This window comes from Mustela lutreola, chromosome 11 (assembly GCF_030435805.1).
Source record: "Mustela lutreola isolate mMusLut2 chromosome 11, mMusLut2.pri, whole genome shotgun sequence".
NCBI classification, from domain to species: domain Eukaryota; kingdom Metazoa; phylum Chordata; class Mammalia; order Carnivora; family Mustelidae; genus Mustela; species Mustela lutreola.
The window spans coordinates 96,771,687-96,798,517 of NC_081300.1; the positions used below are offsets into that span (position 1 = coordinate 96,771,687).

General features: G+C 48.7%; 2 protein-coding genes across 6 annotated transcripts; one reads left to right on the forward strand and one right to left on the reverse strand.

Annotated features, from left to right (window-relative positions):
• The first annotated feature begins 1,088 nt into the window (after positions 1–1,088).
• On the forward strand, positions 1,089–16,481 carry DDX55 (DEAD-box helicase 55). Of its 2 annotated transcripts, XM_059138714.1 has the most exons (14): positions 1,091–1,260; positions 4,370–4,420; positions 4,514–4,600; positions 5,440–5,531; positions 5,610–5,672; positions 8,223–8,372; positions 9,221–9,410; positions 10,723–10,805; positions 11,558–11,689; positions 12,606–12,698; positions 13,965–14,079; positions 14,541–14,709; positions 15,239–15,531; positions 15,754–16,481. In XM_059138714.1, exons 1-14 carry the CDS (start codon positions 1,153–1,155, stop codon positions 15,928–15,930), a joined length of 1,803 nt encoding a protein of 600 aa, XP_058994697.1. In that variant the 5' UTR covers positions 1,091–1,152; the 3' UTR covers positions 15,931–16,481. The 2 variants fall into 2 exon arrangements, with proteins under 2 accessions (XP_058994698.1, XP_058994697.1); XM_059138715.1 differs by lacking the exon at positions 15,754–16,481 and having other exon boundaries at positions 1,089–1,260; positions 15,255–15,433.
• EIF2B1 (eukaryotic translation initiation factor 2B subunit alpha) lies at positions 8,281–26,817 on the reverse strand. 4 transcript variants are annotated; one of them, XR_009345740.1, is made up of 11 exons: positions 26,668–26,817; positions 25,338–25,439; positions 24,018–24,154; positions 23,808–23,924; positions 21,923–22,035; positions 21,340–21,408; positions 20,075–20,150; positions 18,669–18,794; positions 17,692–17,904; positions 17,230–17,265; positions 16,580–16,991 (listed from the first exon to the last, which is right to left on the reverse strand). XR_009345740.1 is itself a non-coding variant. In XM_059138723.1 (10 exons), the coding sequence occupies exons 1-9, from the start codon at positions 26,678–26,680 to the stop codon at positions 17,740–17,742; spliced, it is 918 nt and encodes a 305-aa protein (XP_058994706.1). In that variant the 5' UTR covers positions 26,681–26,817; the 3' UTR covers positions 8,281–8,408; positions 17,692–17,739. The 4 variants fall into 4 exon arrangements, 3 of the variants coding, with proteins under 3 accessions (XP_058994706.1, XP_058994707.1, XP_058994704.1); XM_059138723.1 differs by lacking the exons at positions 16,580–16,991; positions 17,230–17,265 and adding an exon at positions 8,281–8,408; XM_059138724.1 differs by lacking the exons at positions 16,580–16,991; positions 17,230–17,265 and adding an exon at positions 12,617–12,749.
• Between the last annotated feature and the right edge of the window lie 14 nt (positions 26,818–26,831).

A 26,831-nucleotide genomic window follows, 5' to 3' on the forward strand; every position in this document is an offset into this window, starting at 1 on the left:
TCCTTTTGGAAATAGGGAAACAGGCTTGGAAAGCATCCAAGGGTCCGAAAACCAGTAAGTAGATACCCAAATGCAAATGCTAGTATGCTCTTTCCCTCTGCCTTTATTTTCAGAGCTATGGAAGTCCCATTTTATAACAGTTGTCAGGGGTATTTTGAGGTGTGATCCTGTTTCACTGGAAACGTTGCCTCAGACTTTTTTTTCCACTTCATTTAGTTTGTGATGACTGGAGTCTGTATGAGTACTATTCCCATTTATCCATCCCCAAAATATCTGACTGACTGCTGTGTGCTGCCAGCTGTAGCCCCTGGGTTAAAGAAATTAAAGAAAAATCCCCATTGTCGTGGGACTTACCTTTTAGGGGAGGAAGAATAACCTATTAAGTAAATTGATCAGTGTATTAAGTAAGTAATTGATCGCGCTATTAAGTAAGTGCAGTGGAGGGGAGGGGAGGCAGGCTGAGCGGTGTTAGTGATTAGGCAAGGAAGCCGCACTGAGATGACATCTGTTAAGTTCGGCGCAAGCCGCGCACGGAGTCCGGAGTCTGGCACGTAGCAGGCCATGAATGAAAGCTTGCTGAACGAATGTGTGCGTGGACAAATGAGCCCGCCCCAGGCGACGGCGAACCGAGGAACAGGAAGATCATGTTCTCATTTGGGAATTCTAACCTTGTCGGAAGTAAACCATCATTTAGTGTGTACCGGGCGCTAGGTCCCCACCATCCCCGATTTCGCATATCTGTTGACTGGGGCTCCGGGAGCGGGGTCCATTTCTATCCACTCCAGACCATCCTGTCCCTTGGCCAGGACGCGGTCTTGTGCTGCCACCTGCCTCTGATGAGCGCAGAAAGCCAGCGAGCCGGAGCAGAATCCCTCCGCCGAAATGCCCGTTCTCGGTGGGAATGCGCCCGAGCCAAGGCGGCTGCGTGGGAGGGACGGCACGACCCCGGTCTGGCCCCGTCCCCACCGCCCACTTTCACTGCCCGGCGGTCAGCTCTTCCCGCTCGCGCAGGACCCTTTCCCCGAGCTCGGGAACTCTGCTGCTAGAGCGCGGTTGCCGGCGGTCCCGCGGACGGCCGGAAGCGGAAGTGCTCGCCGGCGCCGCCCCGGTGGCGGCCGGGTGGCGGCGGTGGCGGCCGAGGCCGAGCGCGCCATGGAGCACGTGACGGAGGGCTCCTGGGAGTCGCTGCCCGTGCGGCTGCACCCGCGGGTGCTGGGCGCGCTGCGGGAGCTGGGCTTCCCGTACATGACGCCGGTGCAGGTACCCGGCGCGGCCGGGCGGGGAAGGGTCCTCCGTGCTCCGGGGAAGGGGGTGGCAGGCGGGGCAGGGAGGCTCCGAGCGGGCCGCCCCCACCCCGCCCCGGGACTTCTGCCGCGTCTTCAGTCTGTCTACCCTGGTTAATGACGCCGGCGGGTGGGGGGCGGCGGCGCCCTCGCGCCGGGGCCCTGACCTCCTCGGCGACCATCACCCCCCGCCCCTGGCGCCTGTGAGTGCTGGGGCCCAAGTGCCGGCTGCGTCCCAGCGCTGCCCCTCTAGCAGGTGACAACGTCTCCGCGCCGTTTCCTTCTTACCGGTTTCGTAGGGTTGCTGTGGGACGTCCCTAAGACAGTGTTGGACACATTATGGGAGCTCAGAAAATAATACCTGCCGTCTTCCTATGCGGGCCAAGTGAAGCCTTCTGGCCCCATTTATATGTTTACTCAAGAAATATTTGTTGTGGGGCGCCTGGGTGGCTCAGTGGGTTAAAGCCTCTGCCTTCGGCTCAGGTCATGATCCCAGGGTCCTGGGATCGAGCCCCGCATCGGGCTCTCTGCAGGGAGTCTGCTTCCCTCCCTCTCTCTCTGCCTGCCTCTCTGCCTACTTGTGATCTCTCTCTGTCAAATAAATAAATAAAATCTTTAAAATATTTGTTGAGGACATACTGTGTATCAGGTTTTCTAGGCTCTGGGGACTTTGCAGTGTTGGTCCCCAGGCATGGACCTTATTTTCTTTTTTTAAAGATTTTATTTATTGGGGCGCCTGGGTGGCTCAGTGGGTTAAGCCGCTGCCTTCGGCTCAGGTCATGATCTCAGGGTCCTGGGATCGAGTCCCGCATCGGGCTCTCTGCTTGGCGGGGAGCCTGCTTCCTCCTCTCTCTCTCTCTGCCTGCCTCTCCATCTACTTGTGATTTCTCTCTGTCAAATAAATAAATAAAATCTTTAAAAAAAAAAAAAAGATTTTATTTATTTATTTGACAGAGATCACAAGTAGGCAGAGAGGCAGGCAGAGAGAGAGAGCGGGGAAGCAGGCTCCCTGCTGAGCAGAGAGCAGGACTGGGATCATGGCCCAAGCGAGCAGAAGACAGAGGCTTTAACCCACTGAGCCACCCAGGCGCCCCTTACTTTCTACTGCAGGGGAGGGAAAAAGGAGTAGAAAACGGTCATTTCAGTTGCTGGTAAGTGTCACTGAGGTCCAGGACGGGAGGTTAAGGTGGTGTGTTAGGGAAGGCCCCTCCGAAGGTGCCATTGAGCTGATACCGGAATGATCGAGGAGCTGACTGGGGGTGATTGGGGCAGGATATCTCAGCAGAGAGAAATGCCAGTGCAGATGTTTGGGGCTAGAGGTGACCTGGGAGGAACACAAAAAAGGCCTTTGGTTGGAGCCATCAGGCTTAGTATAAGAGATGAGCAAAGTAGGGTCCATGTTGTGCAGGGCCTTGGGGGAGTCTGGATTCCATTTAAATGCAACCGGAAGCCATCTTAATGGGAAGCAACGGATGAAGGGAAGGGAGGGGACTGCTGTGTGGAGAATGGACTTCAGGGGCTTCGAGAAGCAGGAGGTCAGGGGGGCCAGTGTCAAGTGAGAGGTGGTGGTGACTTGGAGTAGAGTGGATTCTGAGAAGGGAAGTTTGAGAGAGTGTTCAGGTTGTTGGGGGGCCAGATGTAGGCTTACCAAAGAGAGGAATCTAGAGGGAGTCAGGTTTTTGTCTTTAGCAGCTGGGTAGATGGCGGTACCCATTACTGAGATGAGTAAGGCAGGGAGAGGTAGCACGTTTCCGAGGGAAATTCAAGAATTACTGAGTTGAGACGTCCATGAGACCCTCAGGAAAGAGGTGGAGGAAGCAGGAGATGACAGTTGGGGGTACTTCGAACCCTGCCTTGGGACTGTAGTGCCGGGAGACCCAGTCACTGACATCAGCTGTTGGTAATCGGGGGCTATGCCGTCCACTGTGGGAGTCGGTAGACACATGAGGCTCTTGAACACTTGAAATATGGCGAGGCCAAGTTGAGATGTGCTCCACCTGTAGAAGGTACAATGGATTTTGGAGACTCAGGATTAAAAAAAGGAGTGGAACATATCTCATTAATTAATTTTTAAAATATTACCTGTTACAGTGACATTAGTCTGGGTCTCCTGGGTTAAATAAAACACAGTAGTAAAATTCATTTTACGTTTTTCTTTTTACTTTTTTTTTTTCAAGATTTTATTTATTTATTTCACAGAGGAAGAGAGATCACAAGTAGGCAGAGAGAGAGGAGGAAACGGGCTCTCTGCGGGGCTCGATCCCAGGATCCCGGGATCATGACCTGAGCCAAAGGCAGAGGCTTTAACCCACTGAGCCACCCAGGCGCCCCAAATAAATAAAATCTTCAAAAAAAAAAAAAAGTGCTCTATGTGCTGTGATGGGTGAGCTTAGGCTCTGAGGACCAGGAGTGGGGTCTTGGAGGGGATGACCTCAAAGCTGAGACCTGAGTCTGCTTTTTGCAAGACCTGGAGGTACCCTGTGGTGTTTAAAATGAGAGGGTTTATTGGAATCATTGTGTCTTTTTTTTTTTTTTTTTAATATTTCATTTATTTATTTATTTGACAGCAGGAGAGTACAAGCAGGGGGAACAGTGTAGAAGGAGAGGGAGAAGCAGGCTCCCCGCTGAGCAGGGGCCCAGTGCGGGGCTTGATCCCAGGACCCTGGGATCATGACCTGAGCTGAAGGCAGTTGCTTAACCAACTGAGCCACCCAGGTGCCCCTGGAATCATTATTTTTTGATATGAGAGCTGGTAGATACTCCAAACCTCAGTGTCTTCAAACCCTTCCTGGTCCAGAGAGGAAAAGGCCGTGAGGCAGGGCTAGTATTTAGGACTCTGGAATCCCAGCTCAGCTCACTGTTCCCTCCACACTGTCTGTACAGACACCGCGCCTGTGTTCTGCTGTGTTGCCTCTGAGCCAACCCCCTGGGGTGCTTTGTGGTGACTCTACTCAGGGTCTGCATTGTGTGTGTGTGTGTAGGGGGGACCCACTGTGACCCAGGCCACCCACTGTGTTCCGTGGGCTTTGGGCGACCTCCATGGAGCCTGGCATTCTCTAACGGGGGCTTTGCATCTCTTTCTCTAGTCTGCAACCATCCCTCTGTTCATGAAAAACAAAGATGTCGCTGCAGAGGCGGTGAGTACCTCATCGAAATGCAGCTTGTCCTCCTGTTTTCCCTCCAGAATGAACTGTGAGGAAAAGCAAACCAAATTATCTCCGTCTTGGCAGGTCACAGGTAGTGGCAAAACGCTCGCTTTTGTCATCCCCATCCTGGAAATTCTTCTGAGAAGGGAAGAGAAGCTAAAAAAGTATCAGGTGAGGTGTATTTTTACTTAGTCGTTGTAGAGGTCACAGTTCAAAGAAGCTGGTCAAAAGATTGAAAAAAAAATCTGTCCTCATTACCTGCAGATACCCTCTGTTTCTGAACCTGCCTGCCTGTTGTTATTTATCTGTGGCTCTCCAGATCAATAATTCTATGTTTCCTCCCTCATTCATGGCTTTGTGCAGAGCAGCAAAGACTCGGGTCACCTGCTGTGCTCGTTCCCAGCTGAGTCTGAACAGGGCAACGCTCTGCCTTCCTGCGTAGCTCTTAGACTGTAATAAACAGCCTTCCTTCTGTTTACCGCTGTGATTCTTGCTGGGGATTTCAGCGTTTAAAACAGTCTCAGGAGTAGAGCTGAAGCACTGGCTAGTGTTCCTGAGCGCCAGAAGGCTGGGATAGCCCTTTCGGAAAACGTAAGCGTGTGGGATACGCTCCATCCAGGCATGAGCTATAGTGTGACCCGCAGCGAAGTCAGTATTGATAAATCAACTCTGTATTATTCAAGGTGTCTTTAAACAGAAGCGCATATAAAAACCAGCTTCCGTATTGATTGATTGACAAAACATGACCAGAGGCTCCCCGGAACCTGACCCTGCATTTCCCCCAGTGGGGATGCATTTCAGTGTTTGTGAAGCCCGTGTTTGTCCATAGTGAGACCTGGCTGGGACCTAGAGCAGTGACTGATAAGCCCTGGGACAGAGGAAGCAGTGGAAGCCCAGAATCCTGTTCCCCGGGGCACTCGGGGCACTCTGTGAGCTGCACGGTTCTGGCGCAGGTGTTCAGCTCTGTGAGCCCGCTCTGCTCACTGTCTCCTTTCCCCGCACTCGGGCAGGTCGGGGCGCTCATCATCACACCCACGCGGGAGCTGGCTATTCAGATAGATGAAGTCCTGGCGCATTTCACGAAGCACTTCCCGCAGTTCAGGTGAGTCGGACACGGCTCCCCTGGTAGCTATGGGCTGTTCCTTTGCCTGACCTGCTCAAGACCTGTTGCTTGTTTTAGCCAGATTCTCTGGATCGGAGGCAGGAATCCTGGAGAAGATGTTGCAAAGTTTAAGGAACAAGGGTAAGTTTGCTTGCTTCTGCTCCTTGTTTTTGGCACTGAACCCAAGAGGAAGCGATACCTGGTCTCGGCCTCATGGGGAGCATTCCCTTCGGCAATGCCCTCTCCCCAAAAAGTTGTATTCTCCAGGCCACATTCCCATTTTGCCTGCTGGCTCTTTCCTGGGGAATAAGGCCTTGATGAGCATTTCGCCTTCAGTGAGTCTCACCCTGCAGAGGAGAAGGGTGTCGGGGTGGCCCTACCTCTCGCCAGGCTGACTATACAGAATTTAGAGCCCTTGCTTTTCTCACTCGGGGCTCTCTAAGTGGTCTTATCTCACTCCTGGTGGTCCCTGACCTCACGCTGAGTCCCAGCCCTGCAGGTAGCTACTTGTCTGCCTGGCATTTCCCGGGTATCTCCTGGCTATTGCAGACATGTCTGTGATGGGTGCTTTTTATTCCCAAATCTTCATGTCGTCTGGGGTTTCACAGTCCCCTGTCTACCCATGTGCTTCTCCTGAAGTCGGGGACTTGACCTCGATGCTCCACTGTCCCTTCCGTCCCTGCCCCTCGTTAACCATCACCGGCGCATTCACATGTTCTCTCCAGAGCACACATCTCGAGCTCTTCGATTTTTCCCTTTGCCCCCTCTCCCGCTCTGATCTGGACCAGCCTGTCTCTCCTGGGCTCCCGCCGTAGCGTTCTCTCCTGTGTGTTTCTGCTTTGCCTTCTTACAATCTACTCTCCAAAGAGCAACCCAGGTGGCCTTTTCAGAGTGCCAGCCTGATCATATCACTCATTGAAAACTCTTTACTGGCTCTTTACTGCCCTTAGGAAGGATCCTAATGTTCGTACAGGGCTTGCCAGGCCACCATTCTCCACTGCCGCTGCCTTCTCAATGCCTCTGCTGCTGCACAGACCCAGCTTTCCTCTAGAGCACTGCGTGGGTCAGGTTCCCTGGGTCCCTAGGCAGGCCCAGCGGTCGGTGTGCTGTCTGTCCCACAGCGTTGCATCTTCAGGGCCTCACACGGTGCCGAGCACACACAGGTGTTTAAAAAACAGGCGGATGTTTGACCGCATGCTGGCCATCAGCCCTGTGGGATTTTTTCAGCTGCACCATGAATAAGGTTTATTACGAATAGTGATGGGTTTTGTGGCTAGTTTGTTCGAGAAACTTAACAAAGAGAACTGCTTCTATTAGCATTTGCCGTGTACCAGCTATCCTCTGCAGTGCCTTTCAGCTGGAGTCACAAAGTTGTGTAGGGGTCAGAGGCTAACATCAGTGTGTGAAAGGGCTGGGGTGGGGTTGGGTAGGAACTGCTCAAACACTCCTCTCTAGCTGGTTGGTTGCCTTGAGGATTCTGGGCTCAGTATTGCCAGATAGTGAATTTTTTAAAAAGAACATGGAATTCCAAATTTTTATGTGTGAGCTCTACACATTTTAAACCATTGGCATGTAATTCACATTAAAAAACAAAAACAAAACACGTGGAAGACCTGGCTGGCTCAGTCAGTGGAGCATGCAACTCTTGACTTGGGTGGGCTTGTGAGTTTGAATCCCACTTTGGGTGTAGAGCTTGCTTAAAATTGAAGGGGCATCTGGGTGGCTCAGTCAGTTAAGCATCTGCCTTCAGTTCAGGTCATGATCCCACGGTTCTGGGATCAAGCCCCACCATCGGGCTCCCTGCTCAGTGGGGAGTCTGCTTCTCTCTCTCCTGCTGCTCCCTGTTTTTGCTCTTTCTCTCTCTCTTGCTCTGCTTTGTCAAATAAATAAAATCTTTAACAAAAGTTTCTTCTAAAAAAAAAAAATCCAAACAAAAAACCAACTTTTTGCAGGGCAGCCAGCGTGGAGGGACCGTATTTGTCCTTTCATCTGTGGCTGTGATTTTTTTTTTTTTTAATGATTTTATTTATTTGACAGAGAGATCACAAGTAGAGAGAGAGAGGGAAGCAGACTCCCTGCCTAGCAGAGAGCCTGATGCGGGACTCAATCCCAGGACCCTGAGATCATGACCTGAGCCAATGACAGAGGCTCAACCCACTGAGCACCCAGGCAGTCCCTGCAGCTGTGATCTTTAACATAAAATTCTCTCTAATTCTATTCACACTTTCATTTTGTAGTTGAGTTACTTTGGGCCTAACGTGGCTGAATAACTTGTTGTAGGTCAGGGGTCAGCCAACATTTTCTGTAACGGAACAGATGATAAATATATTAGGTGGACCGCGTGGTTTGTCACAGGTATTCGGCTCCACTGTTGGGGCGTGAAAGCTGCCGGAGACAATACATGCTGTGCATGGTCAGTAAGACGGCACAGAAGCAGGTGCAGGCCAGATGTGGCCAGTGGGCCCCGCGTGTGCCCACACCACCGTGGGTCTTGGCCTGGAACCTGTCTGTTTTCCTCATGGCCCTCACGTTTCTGCCCTGAGCCCTGTCGCCTCACTCATGGCTGTCTTTCCCTTTGGTGGGAACTTAGATGACCTGGGTGACCATGGGGCATTCTAAAACTTAGTATTTGGAATCACAGATACTCCCAAAGTCCAGAGAGTGTGGTAAATGTTTATTGTGTTTTCAAAGTGGGAACATCATTGTGGCCACTCCAGGCCGCCTGGAGGACATGTTCCGGAGGAAGGCAGAAGGCCTGGATCTGGCCAGCTGTGTGAGGTCCCTCGACGTCCTGGTGTTGGATGAAGCAGACAGACTCCTGGACATGGGGTTTGAGGCAAGGTACTGGACTCTGGGCTTCTTTGGCTTTGGGTGATACTGGCAGAAAGGAGAGCAAAGTGAAACTCCTTTACCACCTTATGACTGCCTTTATTGGGCTCATTTGAATTTCAGATCATTAGGTTGTTTGATCTTTCAAGTACTACCACACAGTTTAAGTTCCAGTTCTACTTCTTTTTTTTTTTTTTTTTTTTTTTTTTTTAAAGATTTTATTTATTTATTTGACAGAGAGAGATCACAAGTAGGCAGAGAGGCAGACAGAGAGAGGAGGAAGCAGGCTCCCCACTGAGCAGAGAGCCCGATGCGGGACTCGATCCCAGGACCCTGAGATCATGACCTGAGCCGAAGGCAGCGGCTCAATCCACTGAGCCACCCAGGCGCCCCCCAGTTCTACTTCTTAAGATGCATTTTCTTTCATAATTTCTTTTAAAGTTTGTGTGTGTGTGTTTTGAATAGCTGTTGGGATATAATTCATCTATCGTATAATTCACTTACTTAAAATGTATAGGTCAGGGTTTTTAGTTCCAAAAAGTTTTTTGTCTTATCTTCATTCTCTTTTAATTGCCCCACGTGATAAAAGTACAATTATGTATTCATGTTGGAGAAAACTTGGAAAAACTTAGAGTATAAAGAAGAAAAGAAAAGTATAAAGAGAGCATAAAAAGTATAAAGAGTGTAAAGAGTACAAAGTGAAGAAAAGTTGCTCATAATCTCATCCCCTGGTTAATGTCTACTGTAAATACTGGGATGGCTTTTCCCCTGGTCTTCTAAATACCTGTTTACTGTAATAAGGTGGTATTTGTTGATGATGCTGATAAACGAGGGGCTAAGCTCGAGCCCTCTTTTTTTAGCATAAACACCATCTTGGAGTTTTTGCCAAAGCAGAGGAGAACAGGCCTTTTCTCTGCCACTCAGACCCAGGAAGTGGAGAGCCTGGTGCGAGCAGGGCTACGGAACCCCGTCCGGATTTCGGTGAAGGAGAAGGGCGTCGCAGCCAGCAGCACTCAGAAAACTCCTTCCCGTCTGGAGAACTATTACATGGTGCGCACTGGATCTCCTTGCCGATTCCCGCGGCTCGGTCAGAATGCTGACTGGGGTCTCATGGGCGATGTGGCACTGCTTCTAGGGCAACCGCCTGGAGGGCGCTGTTGACATCCATAGGCTCCCGGGGTTGCGGGTGTGTGTGTGGGGGGCTGCTTCATTGCTGGTGTTTCCGGGCTGGGCTGGAAAAGTCAGGAGCCCACCTTTCCCGGGTAGAGGGAGGGGTCCATAGGTAGCGTCGTGCCTGGCTGAATGGGTGGCAGAATGCAACAGCCCCGGACAAAGCCCAGGGACACATCTTGGCTTTGTCCCTTACTAATTGAATGCACTTACCTATATAAAGGGGCTCCACTACTACCCACTTCATGGGTTGTGGTGCGGATTGATTGATTACTATGGATTAATACAGATTAGGCTAGTGTGTAGTACGTAGTAAGCACCGGTACCTGTTAGCTCTGGACACTGGCTGTGGCTCTTGTGGCTTTCTGCTGTTTTGTGTTCATTTCACTGATTGTGTTCGGAGAGATCTGAGTGTGTGAGAAGAAGTTCCAAATTGAGAATTTGGTTTTGGTAAAAATAGGGGGAGTACGTGCAGATGGGTTTAAATGTCTCTCAAGTAGGGGCCTGAACGCAGCCGTTGAGTGAATTAGGAGGGACTGGAGTCTGTCTCCGTGGCGGTCTTTGAAATTTTGTACATTCTTTTCTGGAAACCTGGGTTCATCTTACAGCAGCGATTTCTGAACATGGAGATGTATCAGAATCTCCTGGGGGCTCTTAAATAGTATGGATTCTTGGTTTGAATCCTAGACCTACTGAGTTAGTGTGCTGTGCCCAAGAATCTGCATTTAAAATCTATCCTATCTACCCTGGAGGGGTACCTGGCTGGCTCAGTCTGGAGAGCGTGCAACTCTTGATCTTGGGGTCATGAGTTCAAGCCCCATGTTGGGCATAGAGCTTACTTAAAAACAAAACAAAACAAACAAACAAACAAACAAAAACCTACCCTGTATATAGCTGGTGTGGTCCCTGTCTGTATACTGGGATTTGGGGACGATTGCTTTAGATGACTGTGTGTCTCCGTTATGTGACTCTGACTTCTGTCAGCAGCACATGCTGATACCCATTCAGAGCTAGGTGGACCGATTAATTCACTGACCGATTAATTCATTCTGTGATAGAACACAGAACTGTGTTCTGTCAGTGGAGGAAATCGGATTCCTTAACGTTTAAGGCTGAAACTGAAGATAGCTGAAGAGCTTATTAGCATAAGTTGTTTTTTTTTTTTTAATTGATTTCCTTTTTTACTTTACAGGTATGTAAGGCAGATGAGAAATTTAACCAGTTGGTACATTTTCTTCGAAATCATAAGCAGGAAAAACACCTGGTCTTCTTCAGGTAATTCTTCTGGATGCTGTGGTGGGAGAATCTGGGGTTCAGTCACCTCCAGAATGTACAGATGCATGTAGCCCTAAGGTTTGGAATTCTCTCAGGAATGTTTTTGCTTCAAGTAACTGAGAACCCAGCTTTTGTGACTTAAGCAGGAGGAGTTATTTTTCTCCTGTAGAAAGAAGGCCAGAGGTTAGGCAGGTCCTGACATTGGGTAGTGTCTCCCCCGTGTCCAGGTCAGTACTTCTGTGACTGTCCTTGGCCTTTTATTCATGTCTGTCCCTTCATGGTTTGAAGATGGCCACCGTCATGCTTGCTGCCCCTCTGCACTGAAAACAGAAAAGGGAGGGGGAAGGGCATTCTTCACACCAGAAGAGCAGAAAGCTTTCTCAGAAGCTCCTCTTCCCCAGCTGACTCAGGCTTTCATTTCAGGGGGCAAAGGTGAGTCACTGGGCAGCCGCTCACCTCCAGAGAGGCAGAGGAAATGAGTGTGCAGCTGTCCCAGCCTCTGTTGTAGAGGTGAGGGAGGGAGTGGCTGGGAGTGGCCTTGAAGCAGCCAGCCCAGTGGCTAACACTGTTCTGTCCTGCTGTCAGAACTCCAGGAGGGCTTCAGATCTAGAGTTTAGGGTGGCTCATGTTGGTAGCCATTGTCCCAGAGAGGATGGGGTCCTCTCCACTGCAGCTGGTGCTCGCCGCCTCCGTCCCCAGCAGTAGGGGACCCAGGCGGCCAGTGACTCTGAGCCCTCTGTCCGCTCTCGCAGCACCTGTGCCTGTGTGGAATACTACGGAAAGGCTTTGGAGGCCCTGGTGAAGGGTGTGCAGATCATGTGCATTCACGGGAAGATGAAACACAAGCGTGATAAGATCTTCATGGGGTTCCGCAGATTGCAGAGGTGCGTTAGCTGCCCTGCAGCTCACTGTGTGCTTCCGCAGGGCCCTCACATGGGGGTTGTGTTCTCTGCCCGGAACCCTCTTTCTCCTCTGCCCAGTTATCACACCCGCTCTGTGTGGTCCCGGGGCGCCCCATCCCCAGCCTGACCCCATCATGCTGCACTGCGCTGACTTCCCTGCAAGATCACAAGCTCTGAGAATCTGGCCCAGCCCCTGGCCCAGGGGTTTTGATACCTATTTGTTGAATGGGTGGAGGGCATTTGGGTAGGAGCAATTCATTGAAGTCTCATAAGTTCTCATTGGGTCACTGCACAGTTGGGACCTCGCATCTCTCAGTGGCCATAATTAATTATGCATGTAGAAGCAACATTTTTCTGCTTTTCTAAGAGCCTCCTGGCTGTGTTGTTAAAAGCACTCTTCTAGGAGTGCCTCTGCCCTTGGCTCAGGTCATGATCTCAGGGTCCTGGGATCGAGCCCCGCATCGGGCTCTCTGCTCAGCGGGGAGCCTGCTTCCCCCTCTCTGCCTGCCTCTATGCCTGCTTGTGATCTCCCTCTCTCTGTCAAATAAATAAATAAAATCTTTAAAAAAAAAAAAAAGCATTCTCCTAGACAGAGTGATAGAATGGACTGTACACCTAGGATTAGACGTATTACAGTTTTTGGTTTGTTTTAAAGAAAAGTATGCTGATTTAAAAAGTCCTTTCCCAGTCTCTTCCCTACCTGTTTTCGTTGGGAATTTGTGAAGTCCTGGATATCCTTAGGAGGAAAAAAAAGTCAAAATGGGATTCCTAACTGCTTGCATCTGTGAGAGGTTCCAGAACCTGTGCAGTCCTGTCGTCATCCTCATCGAGGCCGGGAAAGACTGATGGTGAGGATGCTTGCCCCCCTCTCTCAGAATGCTGTTTTCTCATTTTCTAGTGGGATTTTAGTGTGCACGGATGTCATGGCCCGAGGAATAGACATTCCTGAAGTAAACTGGGTTTTGCAGTACGACCCTCCCAGCAGCGCAAGGTACGGCATGACGGAATGTGACCCTCTGTCAGGAATCCGGCTCCATGAATCCTGATGAAGATACACATAATGATGTTCATCAAAACATTACTTTCGGGGCACCTGGGTGGCTCAGTGGGTTAAGCCTCTGCCATTAGCTCAGGTCATGACTTCGGGGTCCTGGGATTGAGCCCCACCTGGGGCTCTCTGCTCAGCAGGGAGCCTGCTTACCACCCTCTCTCTGCCTGCTGTTCCGCCTGCTTGTGATCTCTCTGTCAATTAAATAAAATATTAAAAAAAAATTACTTAGCAAAAATGGATGAATAGGTGAACCGTCCCTGGCGTGTGAAAATAGTGATGCCATAGTATACGATTTGTTATTTTCACATGCTTTTTTTTTTTAAACAGTGACAATTTTCTTAAAAGATTTTATTGTTTTATTTATTTTTTTTTAATTTTTTTTTTTAAGATTTTATTTATTTATTTGACAGAGAGAGATCACAAGTAGACAGAGAGGCAGGCATAGAGAGAAGGAAGCAGGCTCCCTGCCCAGCAGAGAGCCCAATGTGGGGCTCGATCCCACGACCCCGAGATCATGACCTGAGCCGAAGCCAGTGGCTCAACCCACTGAGCCACCCAGGCGCCCCAGATTTTATTGTTTTAAATGAGATGAGAGAGAGCGGGAGACAGAGATAACATAAGCAAAGGGAGCGGCAGGCAGAGGCAGAGGGAGAAGTAGACTCCCTACTGAACGGGAGCTCGATCCCAGGACCCCGGGATCATGACCTGAGTTGAAGGCAGATGCTTAACTGACTGAGCCACCCAGGCGCCCCTCCATGTGCTTTTTGAAGTTCTTGCACAGAAGCATCTGATAGATGCTTAAAGGAAATCAATACATGATTCCGTATATGAAAGTCTTACTCTCCCAGAACAAACTTAATTTCCTCATAGATCCTTCCAGACAGGAAAATGTGAGGAAACAGACCTCCCACGTGGTAATGATCATTATTTTTTGTTGGAGGGCTTACAGGCCACTTTTCTGTACGTTTGTCTCCCAGTTTTCTTCTAGGACCTGTTTTACCTGTATCATCAGATAGGCATACATGTAAACTTTCCTAGTTCACATTAAATGTCTTGCAGAATCCTGTCCAGTTTGCGGTCTATATTTAACTGCCGGCATTTGCATCTGTGACCCTAGTGAGAGGCAGGGTTGGGCTGAGCCATGGAGTCTGGGCCCCTGCTTGCCCACTCTCACATGGTGATCGCCATCCCATCCCCCGTTCACAGTGCCTTTGTTCATCGCTGTGGCCGTACAGCCCGCATCGGCCACGGTGGCAGCGCGCTCGTGTTCCTCCTTCCTATGGAAGAGTCCTACGTCAGTTTCCTTGAAATTAACCAAAAAGTAAGCGGTCTTCTCTTCTCATGTAGAATGCCCAGTGATAGGTACTTGGTAGAGTTCTTTTCCAGCCAGTGGCCCGGAACTTAGAGGAGGGGTCTGCACACTCGGGGGCCAGGTGGTGACACAAGGGCAGGAGGTGGCTGGCTTGAAGGCAGCGGGGAGGCTCCCGGCCCATTCAGGGTGGCAGCCACTGCTCAGCTCCAGCTGAGTGTCAGTACTTGGGGACACAGACCTAGTGTTGGATATTCCCCAACTAGAAATCAGGATTTTTATATAAAATTGATTTTTAAAATTTCCTTAAAAAAATATCAGACTAAGTAAAGTACTTGGGAATTTTGGGCTTCAGTGTCTCTGATTAAAGATTACAATGAATTGTTTTGCCTTTGGTTTTGCACTGGCTCTGATGGGGTTTTGGGGGCGAGGGCATCCCAGCCAGAAGAGGTGAGCATGTGGTCTGTGTGCAGTGCCCCCTGCAGGAGATGAAACTCCAGAAAAACACAGGAGACCTCCTTCCAAAGCTCAAGTCCATGGCCTTATCCGACAGAGCGATGTTTGAAAAGGGCATGAAAGCGTTTGTGTCCTATGTCCAGGCTTATGCGAAGCACGAATGCAACCTCATCTTCAGAATAAAGGGTAAGGTGATTTCATGTAATTGTCTCCTTAAACACCTACAGCCTTACAAATAGTGCAGGTGTGAAACTTCTTTGTCTTATAAAAATGTTAGGTGTATGTCAGGGTTAGTATTTTCTAAATTTTTTTTTTTTAAGATTTTATTTATTTATTTGACAGACAGAGATCACAAGTAGGCAGAGAGGCAGGCAGAGAGAGAGGAGGAAGCAGGCTCCCTGCTGAGCAGAGAGCCCGATGGGGGACTCGATCCCAGGACCCTGAGATCATGACCTGAGCCGAAGGCAGAGGCTTTAACCCACTGAGCCACCCAGGTGCCCCAGTATTTTCTAAATATTTAAAAGAAGCATCCCTAGGGTTTGTGTAGACAGAACAAATTTGCTACCGAGTATTCCTTTTTGGTAAAAAATAATTATTTTAATTCTAATTAAAAAGAACCCACTCAGTCATTCGGTTAGAAAAGAGCCGTCTTCTTTGGGTTGGTGCTTACGATTCTATTTTGGGTGTGCTAACTCTGACGTTTTGGTTTAATTAGATCTTGATTTTGCTAGTCTTGCTCGAGGATTTGCCCTGCTGAGGATGCCCAAGATGCCAGAACTCAGAGGAAGGCAGTTTCCAGATTTCGTGCCTGCGGATGTTAACACAGACACCATTCCATTTAAAGATAAAGTTAGAGAGAAGCAGAGGCAGAAACTACTGGAGCAACAAAGGAAAGAGAAAAGAGAAAATGAAGGGAGAAAAAAATTCATAAAAAATAAAGCTTGGTCAAAGCAAAAGGCCAAAAAGGAGAAGAAGAAACAAATGAATGAAAAAAGGAAGAGGGAAGAGGTACAGTTTTCTTTATTACTTGACTACTCAGCTGAGAATTCTGAATGAATTTTATCAAAGTAGTGTCTTGTAGTAGGGAATGCGTGGGGCTTTTGTATTCCTTTATTTTGTTGGGAGTTGGCTGGGAGCGTGACATGTTTGTGGAAGCTGATCTGAGAGCGTGTCGTTGCTGTGAGAGCACGTCCCTGAGACGTTCAGTGGTTTGTCACTTTCTGCATTTAGGGTTCCGATACTGAAGACGAGGACATGGAGGAACTTCTCAACGACACGAGGCTCTTGAAAAAGTTTAAGAAAGGCAAAATTACTGAAGAAGAATTTGAGAAGGGGTTGTTTTCGAGCGGCAAGAGAACAGTCTCGAGAGCAGATACGGGGATGCCCGATTCGGAAGAGGACTGCTGACCCGGCCGCAGGGCATACTCGAGCGCAGGGAGAACTGCAAGTGGGCCCCGCACAGCACCCACGCACTTTCCCTGTGTGCTGGATCCACAGCTGGCATCCAGGAAAGTCGTGTTCACACTGGGGACGGAGGGCGCGCTTCACACTCATGACTGCTTTATGGAAACCACAGCAGCCTTTAAGGCCAACAGAAGGGGGTAAGACTGAGTGTAAATAATAGATGTATTTATTTTGATGGGTCCCCTCTAAATTAAAGCTCATTTTTTTGTGCCTATTTTATACTTACTTTCTAACATAAAGATACTGAGGTATACTTGATTTTTGGCCTTTTAAGTTTCCTTACTATTACCAACCACCTGACCTTTGTGGGTATCCTTGCCTTGGACTTGAGTTCTCTCTCTGAGGAACTGCACAGAACACCCATGTGGAGGGGCTGTTGTTGCTGGGGTTTTCTTCTCTTTGAAGAATTGTCCCCACCACAGTTTTAGGGGAAGGAAGCGAGTCATTCTAGGGAAAAAAATTATGCTTTGTGTCAAATAAAATATTGCCTTCTATTTGAATGTCTTGAGTGTGTGAATGTGGCTACAGTGTCTTCACTAAGATGGCCAGTACCTCCGGGCCTGGGGTAGCACTCAATACTGATACAACACCATAGAAAAATCTTGCGTGTAGTTTATTTGAGAAGATGCTGGATTTGTCCCCAGGTACAATTTTTAAAAAGCTGTTCAGGAGCAAACATGTTTTAAAGGTAATTCACATCTCCTGCAGATACAGACTTTCAGTTTACAGATGTTCTGGAAGGTCTTCGTATGTGCTGAGGCCACGGAGGCTGCTCCTGCTAAATGCTGTTTCTACCTTCCTTGGGTTCTCTTGGTTTCCTTCCCGTCTGTCCCAATACCGATGTTGGGATGGCAGCCCCGGGCTTGAGGTCTCTACTGGAAGTCTGATGTGACTTCAGTCTGGGTTTCCAGCCTTTCTCCTAAGGCACCACTTATGTGTCCTGGGTGGCTGTTGGTTTCCACAGGGGCGCCTGGCTGCCTGTAGGAACACCTGCTTTTTCAGGCCTGCATCTCTTTATTTTTTTTTTTTTTTTTTTTTTTTTTTTTAAGATTTTATTTATTTATTTGTAAGAGAGAGAGAGAGAGCAAGTACAGGCAGACAGAGTGGAAGGCAGAGTCAGAGGGAGAAGCAGGCTCCCTGCGGAGCAAGGAGCCCGATGTGGGACTCGATCCCAGGACGCTGGGATCATGACCTGAGCCGAAGGCAGCTGCTTAACCAACCGAGCCACCCAGGCGTCCCGGCCTGCATCTCTTTAATCGATGCTTTTGGCAAATCAGTCTGGAGTACAGGTTAGAAGGGAGGTAGGCTTGGGTATGTCCTTCATTGGTTAAATAGCCAATAATATAACTTGTATTTCTAGAAACTGGGAAGTATCTAGACACCATAAACACAATTCAGGTTGGGTTTTAGGGAAGCCATGAACACATTATAGATGGGGCTGAAATGGGTAAGAAATTTTCTTATGGTTGTAAGAAATCCTAAGTCTTATGGTTTTAGGTCCTTATTCCTTAAGTCTTTTTTTAAAAAAAAAATCAGTTTTGGGGGCATCTGGCTGGCTCAGTCAGTGGAGCATATGACTCTTGATCTCGGGGTTGTTAAGTTCAAGCCCCACGTTGAGGGCAGAGATTAGTTAAAGATAAAATCTTTAAAGAAAAAATAAATTCAGTATGGCCTGTCCCACGGAGGGGTCAAGAAGCTACTCACCCCGCCCCAGGTACATCAGCTGTGCGGCGGCAGGAAGGGGCCCGGGGGTTACAGATACAGCTTGATGAGCTCGTCGCTGACCGCTGAGGGCGTCAGCACCCCCAGGTCTGTAAACAGCAGTGTTATTAAGGAAGGGGACGTGTAGTCGACCCATGGGTGCTCCTCTTTGAGATCTTGTTTGGTCTGCATAGTCTTCAGAGTATCTGCCTTATACTGAGGAGACAGGAAGCACGTGTTGGTTTTCCCCCACACACCCAGGGCTCAGAGGTGGTGCGGGCTGGGCCTGAGCCATCAGTGTGCGGCTAGCTACTACCTGAAGTGTTCCCTGCACGTGGGGGAAGCCAGCTGAGTGGCATGCTGGCGAGGAGGGCAGAGCGCAGTGGGGAAGTCAGGATGGCGGTCTGGTGGCCTCCCGGCCAACGGCCTTGATTTAATGAAAACCCCAAACCGTGTCTCCCCTCACTGGCATGCTGGATTCATGGCTCCAAACCTCTCGCGATAACAATTTCAGGTCTTTACAGAGAGCTTTACTATGTGCCTAGCACGTGCCAAGCTTTTCTCCTGGATTTTCTCAGAACTGTCCTATGGCTCAGAATGCACTTCCAGCTCATCTGACAGATAACGGACGTTCAGAGCACAGAGCGAGGGCATCTGCCCCGGGCCTTGTGGTTAGTGAGCAGTGGCGATGGGGGGCTGAGCCTGGAGAGTTGACTCCAAAGCTTGGTCTGAACCATCAGCTTTCCCGGTGTCCCTGCAGCTCCCTCTCCTACCTGAGAGGGACTGAGAGATGGACGTGCTGGGGACAAACGGGACTCTGAGTCTGAGCTCAGCCAACCACTGATCTCTGCATGGCAAGTGTGGGAGCAACTAGTGATGGGAGGGGAGTAACTCACTGAAATACTCCAACACTGCTTCTTCCCAAAGGCCTCAGTTGAGACTCAAATACCCCTTCAAATATGCAAAAAAGAAAGTCTTGCCTTAAACTTATCTGGGACATCCTGCTGGTTTAGTGGGAAGAGTCGTACAAACTTGAAACTTTCCGCAACAACATAAAAAGGCTTGTTCTGGGCTTTGGCGCACACGGCCATCTGGTTGGTTCCAATCTGGAAAGTCAGAAAAAGCAGAAGGATGAGATCTTATAGCATATTCGAAAGCGTGTGAATGAACATAAAATATGTAAATCTGGCTTTGGAATCAAAGATGATCTTTTTAAAAAGACAACAGAATTGACATTTCTCTCAAGATAAACAAATGGCCGGGGCGCCTGGGTGGCTCAGTGGGTTAAAGCCTCTGCCTTCGGCTCAGGTCGTGATCCCAGGGTCCTGGGATCAAGCCTCACATTGGGCTCTGCTCAGCGGGGAGCCTGCCTCCTCCTCTCTCTCTCTGCCTGCCTCTCTGCCTACTTGTGATCTGTCTGTCAAAGAAATAAAAAATCTTTGAAAAAAAAAAAAAGATAAATGGCCAATACACACATTCTCAAAAGATGCTTAAGATTGTTGTTATTAGGCAAACACACAAATCAACCCACAAGGAGGTACTACTTCACACCTACCAGCATGGCTATAATTGAAAAACCAAAATAACGAGTGTCGGCAGGACTGCAGAGAGACTGGAATGCTTGTGCAGTGCTGAGGAGAATGGACAGTGGTGCGGCTACCACGGAAAAGTCTGGTGGGTTCTTGGGACGCTAGACGGAATTACCACGTGACCCAGAAATTCCACCCAGGTTCACACCCGCAGGAACTGCGAACCGGAACTCAAATAGACGACTGCACCCGTGTTTGTAGTAGCCTTATTTACAAGAGCCGAAACGTAGAAACGACTCAGGTGGACAGGAGTTGGTGGACAAACAAACGTGCTCTCTGCACGCGATGGAACGTGACTCGGCCATAAACGGGGATGGTGTACTGACTCCTGCTACGACGAAGATGGGCTTTGAGAGCGCCATGCTGTGTGAGACCGCGGCCCTGAACTGTACATGTGAAAACCCTATGCTGTATCCACTTCACCACGCAGCAAAGGATCACGAGATCACAAAAGACCACATCTCCATCCATGTTAAGCAATGGATGGAGAAATTTTAACACTATATTGATGTCAAATATGCCTAATTAAAAAAAAAAAAACCAACAACCAAACCCAATTCTAGTTAAAACATGTTTTGAGGAAGATAAACTGCAGTCTTGTGATTCACATAGATCAAAGAAATGGGACCAAGATTTGGCCACTGCAGTGGCTTCTGGGGACTGGGAGACAATTTGCTGGGATGGTGTCGTCTGGAGGCTAAGGGGGTGCTGGGGGAGCGAACGGTAACGTAGCCAGGATGCGGGTCAGCGCCCCCTCCCTGCCCGGAGCAAGGACCGTGGGGAACTGACGTTCTTACCTTGTTGATAATCCCTCCGTTTTCAACAACTCCTTCAGCACCAACTATGACAAGATCCACTTTCTCCATGATATAACTAGAGGAATTTTTAACAAAATTACACTCTTTTCTTGGCTCTTACAAGCAGCAGTATCACCTGCAAAGACCAGTATTCCATTTTCACCAATGTAAGTTCCTCTCATCACTTCCTTCCTTCAGAAGAGCACTTAACCCAAGACAACCTGGGCACTGCTGGCAGTTCTGCAACCACAAGCGTGAAAACGCGCTGTGACCCCAACCACCCCCCCCCACCGCCGTGTGAGTGCCCTTCCCACGGCTGCCCGGCACACGTACACGCACGGGTGCAGTGACAGACGTGAGAATCCCGTGACCCGCTCTTGATCCTCACTACCTGTGCTACGCTCTCTTTTCTGATCAACTTCAAACAAAACAAATTTAAAAACCTATCGTGATCCAGAGTTGGAAGAAAATGTTATGTAATTCAAGAATCTTTGAGCTATGGTGAAGGCCAATTTGCCTTTGAAAATGAGCAATGAAGCAGAATTCTTCAAAATGCTTTCTTTTGAACGCTTTCCTAATTTCCTTAATTATCTGCCTTATGTCTTTTTTTCCTTTTTTTTCCCAAGAGACTTTCAGTCCCGTTTTCTTTTGCGAGGTACACTGGCAATTCTCAGAACGTGTTTCCTCAGTTTTAGAAGTGAAGTCATACGGGAAAGTCAAAGAATTCCAGCGTGCCACTGAGGACAGCCCATGCCTTCCGCTGAGGAGGGAGCCCTGATTATATGTACTGACTCGAGCCTGACTTTCGCACCTTCCTCTTAAGACGCATCGTAAGGGACCCTGGGTGGCTCAGTAGGTTAAGCGTCTGCCTTTGGCTCAGGTCACGGTCCCAGGGTCCTGGGATTGAGTCCTGCACTGGGCTCCCTGCTCAGCAGGGAACCTGCTTCTTCCTCTCCCTCTGCCCCTCCCCTTGCTTGGGCTCTCTCTCTCTGACAAATAAGTAAAATCTTTAAAAGAACAAAATGAAATGCACCTTAAGGCCACATAAATGACTCCTATTCTCTGAAACACGCTACAGCTTGTCTCCTGCATACACCATCGAGACCTTTTCACGAGCTTGCTGGTTTAATGCGGTCATCAATTCAGAGGCAGAACTTGAGCCAGTGCAGTTCTATGAATGGGACTCCAACTGGAAACCCTGTTCCAATCTGACCCCAGGAGTGGGTGAGGAAAAGGAACAGTGTTCAGGGGAGATGGGAACTTACCCAACAGCAGCATCCAGGACCACAGTGACAGGGACGTTGAGGTGGCAGAGAGCTCTGGCCATTTTCTTACTGGAAAATGACATTTTTGAAAACATGAGCAGAAGTCCCATAGTGGCAGATGATGAGTCACTTAATTTGGACAATGGTAAATCACATTAGCTTGAGACTCAGTTCATATTCAGGGACTAAGGGGCATGTTCTAAGACTCTGGACTAAGGAAACAAGAATTTGGGTTCTTTAGAAGAAAACGTGTTTCAGGAAAACTATATTCTTGGGGACTCTGGGTAAGAGATGCAAATACAGCAAAAAAGGAGACAGTTTTCTCTTTCATGATCTTCTGGATGGAGATGGGAATTATCTACTCCTTGATAAAAAAATTTTCCATTCGTGTATCTAGGTCCTGCACAGTGGCCTACTATCAATACAGAGATTTTTCTTTGAGGACAGGAAAGGCATAATGGCGAGACTGAGTCACTGCTCAGTGGGGGGGGGGCATGTTCTGGGGCTTTCTACACAGGTTCTAATCCTTCCCTTGCTCTCTAAAATGACCGCTGGGCCCAGAACCAAACGGAATGATACTTGCCCCGATAAGTCGGGCTGTGACTCTGTGATGTACACACTGAAACGCTTCTTGGCCACCACTGCTGCCTCCAAAACTCTCAGGACCACTCTGGAGTAGGCATGAGTTAATATTCTCTGCAGACCAAGAAAGTTCTGTCAAAAGGGCAAGCTTCACAGTGATCACCCCATACTCTGCCCCGCGCATGCCCGTTCCCGGTACCCCCAGGCTTCTCTCTATGCGCGCTCACAAATCAACTGGAATCAAGCGAGATTCTTGATGGCCCATCTGTGAGGGGTGGGTCACCTCTAACCATACCAAATGCAGGAGTGGAATATCCATGTGGTGTTGCTCACGAGATACAAAAGCCTTTCTATCTGAAGGCTCTGCTCGGTTCCTTTAGGGGCGCTTTCCTAGTTCAAAGACATGGTTCTAAGACAAGGCCCACAGGCATGAGGCAGGTTGCAGGACGAAATGCAGGGGCTCGGGTAGGGCAGCAGCAAAGAGGAGAGACAGAGCGCCAGCTGTTGTCATACGGTCCTTACTACTGCCACATCATCTCATTTTTTTGTTGAGAATCCAAGACAGAAGTGTTGGCTAACTAACTTCTTTTTAAATTTATAAACACCATTTCAGGTAAACAACCCATCTGTGGGCCAGATACAATGGGCAGACACTCACTTCGGCTCTGTTCTAATGAATGGACTATGCGGGTCTGTATAATGCAAAACTGATGGACAAAGCGCACCCTCGCTCCTTTCTGGGCATCGCCCGGGAACCTGTCAGCGATGCGGATTCTCAGCTCCCCCACCCAGACCTGCTGAATCAGAACTGGCACTGAACAAGATCCCCAGGTGGTTCGTCTGCAGGTTCCAACGTGGGCAGCTCTGCTCTGAATTTAGTCTGAAGTCAGCGCTGATGCAGGTGGATATTAATACATTCACACACAGCAGGGCGCAGGAGGCGGTCACAGCCCTGTCTCCGTGTGGCCCAAGGCAGCTTTGTTTGCAACTGGCTTTTCTACAAGTTCCACTCACATCTATTACGTCATTTTGTGAAGAACACACTTCAAAGGTTGGGAAGGGGGTAATAAAACAGGAGGAGATTTCAGAGTCAAACACAAATAAAGAATTTTATGGTCAATGGAGGCTTGGATGGCAGGAGAGGGACGCCAGTGGAGAGACATCATAAAAGTTTTACTGCCCCTTTGCTGGGGGACTGGCTTAACCTGCAGCTCCTGTCCTCACTTCACCTAGAATCCCTTGGCAGCTCTGCGTCTCAGCAGCAGCACTGGAAATGGAATGAAAGACAGCATTCCAGGCCAGCCCTGACCTTCACCGAGAAGACACTCAGTAGGAACCAGTGCCAACAGCTGTTAGGTGTTGATTTAATTTTGATTTAGTACATACCCGATAATGAAAACACTTCTTTGATAACAACATCTTATTAAACCAAGAATCATCCATGCTGTCCTATTGGTTTTTTTCTCTTCTGGTTTATTTTATTTAAAGTTTATTTACTGTTTTTCAGTAATCTCTACACCCAGTGTGGGGCTCAAACTCACAATCTGGAGATCAAGAGCTGCACGCTCTTCTGACCAAGCCAGCCTGGCGCCCCCGTCAGCCTGTTTGATGTGCCAGCCTCTGTAGTAGCATCTACGCATTTGTATAGGGCTTACTATGTGCCAGGCATAGTACAGAGTCCTTAGATCGTCTCAGTACCTCCTCCCACAGCAACCTGATAGGGCAGGTGCTGCTATTACCTTGATTTAGCGGATGAGAAAACCAGCACAGAGAGGTTAAGTAACTGGTCCAAGGCAACCCAGCAAATAAGTGGCAGAGGAGGGATTTTCCCCCAGGAGTCTAAAAGTCCTTGCTCCCAATTACCACATGTGAGGAAAACTACTCACCGCCCCATCTTTGATGAAAGTATGGCACAGATCTGCAATTTTATTTCTTGATAGGGATGTTCTCCTGAGAAAAATTTCTCCCCGCTCGATCATGATCTTTTTACATTTAGAGTAATCCTAGGAAGAAAAGAGCAAAATGAGGGGTAAAGCCGAGGATACTTGCAGCCACACGCAGGAGCAGACAGGTGGCCCGAGGAGGGCGGGGCTTACCGAATATTCTAGAGAGGTCAGGCTGATGAAGCGCAGGAAGAGCTTCCCACCGGAGGACACGGCCACAGAAGAGTCCACGCCACACAGGGTTTCTATGGCACAGGTGAGATTCGCTCGCAGGCCCTGGATTGTCTCCCCTGCACGGGTCACATGAGGAATGCGGTGTTCAGGTTAGTATCACAGCCCCTTGGCAGATCTGTGATTCATACATTATGTGACCAGAGACACGCCAGTGAGTAGACAGGGTCCCTGCTCTGATAGGACTCCCCTTCTCGAGGAAGAGGCAGACAGTAAACAAGCAAAGAAATACACAAGTTACAGACTGAATGAGGACAGAAAGCAGAATGACGAGAAACGTGGGGCTAATAGGAGTGGCCTCTGGAGTGGAGGCCATTTAAACTGAAACCCGAGTAATAAAGGATCCAGCCCCGTAAAGATCCAGTAGGAAAGGTACAGGTGCACACTATAACAACTCAGAGACCTGAGATGGGAATGAACTTTACATGACAGAGAGGCCACCAGACTGAAGCACAGTTTAGTGAGGGACGGCGTGGAAGGAAATAAGCAGAAGTGAAAGAAGAGGTCTGAGAGGCGGTGTAGACAAGGCTCAGTGTTTGCGTGTTATTGTAGGTATGATGGGAAGACACTGCAGGCTGTCTTAGAGACACACGTCTTTAGGCCAGCCCTTTGGATTAAAGAAGGCATTATTAATACTATTATTGTTATTTTGCTTGTGAAAGACATATGCTCTACCAAGAAACTTATATTTAGGATGCCTGAAAGAGTAGGCGATCACAATGGATGACGATAATACTAGAATTCTGGAACACTCTAGCAAGTGCACAAATTCTGGCACAAGACAGACACTCCATAAACACAAAGCTGAACTGTTGCTATAATTTAAGCTTCATGGTTAATTTGATATAACATAGTCACTCTTGATTCAAAGTGTATCTCACTTATGAAAAGGGACCCATTTAATGATGACTGATGGGCTCTTTCCAAGTCAAAATGAAGACTGAAATGAAGGAGAAGTTGAAACAGAGTGCATTACCTTACATAGGCCCCCACACAGTTTCACTTTCTACATTTGTTTTAAAAGATTTTATTTATTTATTTGACAGAGAAAGATAGAGTGAGCGTGCACAAGTGCACAAGCAGTGGGAAGGGGCAGAGGGAGAGGGAGACGCAGACTCCTAGGATCCTGGGATCATGACCTGAGTGGAAGCTGGACACTTAACTGACTGAGACACCCAGGCGCCCCAATTTTCTACACTTCTGCCAGTTCCTAGAGGAGTGTTGGAATATGACCCTCTTCACCTTCATCTCTCTTCAAGAACTCCAGCAAAGTCCGGATGGCAGCTACTGCTGAGGCCATGTCAGGATCTTCTTTCATCTGAGACTTAAAGTAGTCAATTAACTCTGGGGAGGGAGAAAAAAGTGATTCATCAAATTCATTTAGCAGGTTGTAAGACCGGAGAGCTTTTCAGTGACTTAAGAAATAAACTAATTTTATTTAAGATTTTATTTATTTATTTGAGAGGGAGAGATAGAGAGGGCACACATACAGAGGAAGAAGCAGACTCCTGCTGAGTGGGGAGCCCGATGCAGGACTTGATCCCAGGACCCTGAGATTATGATCTGAGCCAAATGCAGATGTTTAACAGACTGAGCCACCCAGGTGCCCCAGAAGCAAACTAATTTTTAAAATACTTTCTTTGGGGCGCCTGGGTGGCTCAGTGGGTTAAGCCGCTGCCTTCGGCTCAGGTCATGATCCCGGAGTCCTGGGATCGAGCCCCACATCGGGCTCTCTGCTCCTCGGGGAGTCTGCTTCTTCCTCTCTCCCTCTGCCTCCCTCTCTGCCTACTTGTGATCTCTGTCTCTCAAATAAATAAATAAAATAAAAAAAAAATACTTTCTTTTTAGGGTGTTTGGTTTCAGAGGCACTATAAATGTTGATGGGAATAGAGATGACCGGACTTTATTTAGGATTTACCAGATGTGTTTCTCATTTTTGAAAAAGCTATCTGTGCACAAAAGGCATAAAATTTAAGCACCACCACGTGACAGTGGAAGGTCATCCTCCCTCTTATCCTTGACTACAAGTCCTGGGAGAATCCCAGAGTCAACCACTGTACCAATTTTCCCTCCACCTGTCCAGAGAGTCCGTGCCAATTCTAGCCTGTTCACCTACTTACAAATGTACATGTACATGCAAAGCTCCATCCCTCCGTATTTTTTAAATGATACGTATCATATGTCAGTTTGCCCTTGTGTTTCACTTAATAAAACACCCTGATAACCATATTAGATGAGCACATCAAATACGTCTTTTAAAAAAAATTCTAGTACCAGATCCAGTAAGGCGGGGAATCTTACTCATACTTTCCATATGAGGAAATCACGACTGCCGAAATCTGCACACCTCGTCTAAGTCTCCCTTTTTTGGAGGAGGGCCCTGGAAAGCGCTGGGAGGAGAAAGGTCTGGGAATACCCTCGGGACCCATCTTACAGGGACCGCGAAAGGGACCGAGTCGCTACTAGAAGCGGCACATCCCGTCCAGCAGCCCAAGCTTGGAAAGTGACTTCTGGATGGACCCCCGTGCGGCTCTGCTTTAGGCCCAACAGGCCACGTCCCGTCCCGACTCACCATTGCTGTCCATTGTGCCCTCCGGATCGCGCAGCCCGAGGGGACCGGGAAAGCCCGCGCGGCCTGGTAGAGTCCCACGACCGCAGGAGTTCTCCGCTACAGAGACTGACAGCACGCCGCGCGACTCCACACCCCACTTCCGGCGCCTTGGGGCGGGGCCGTGC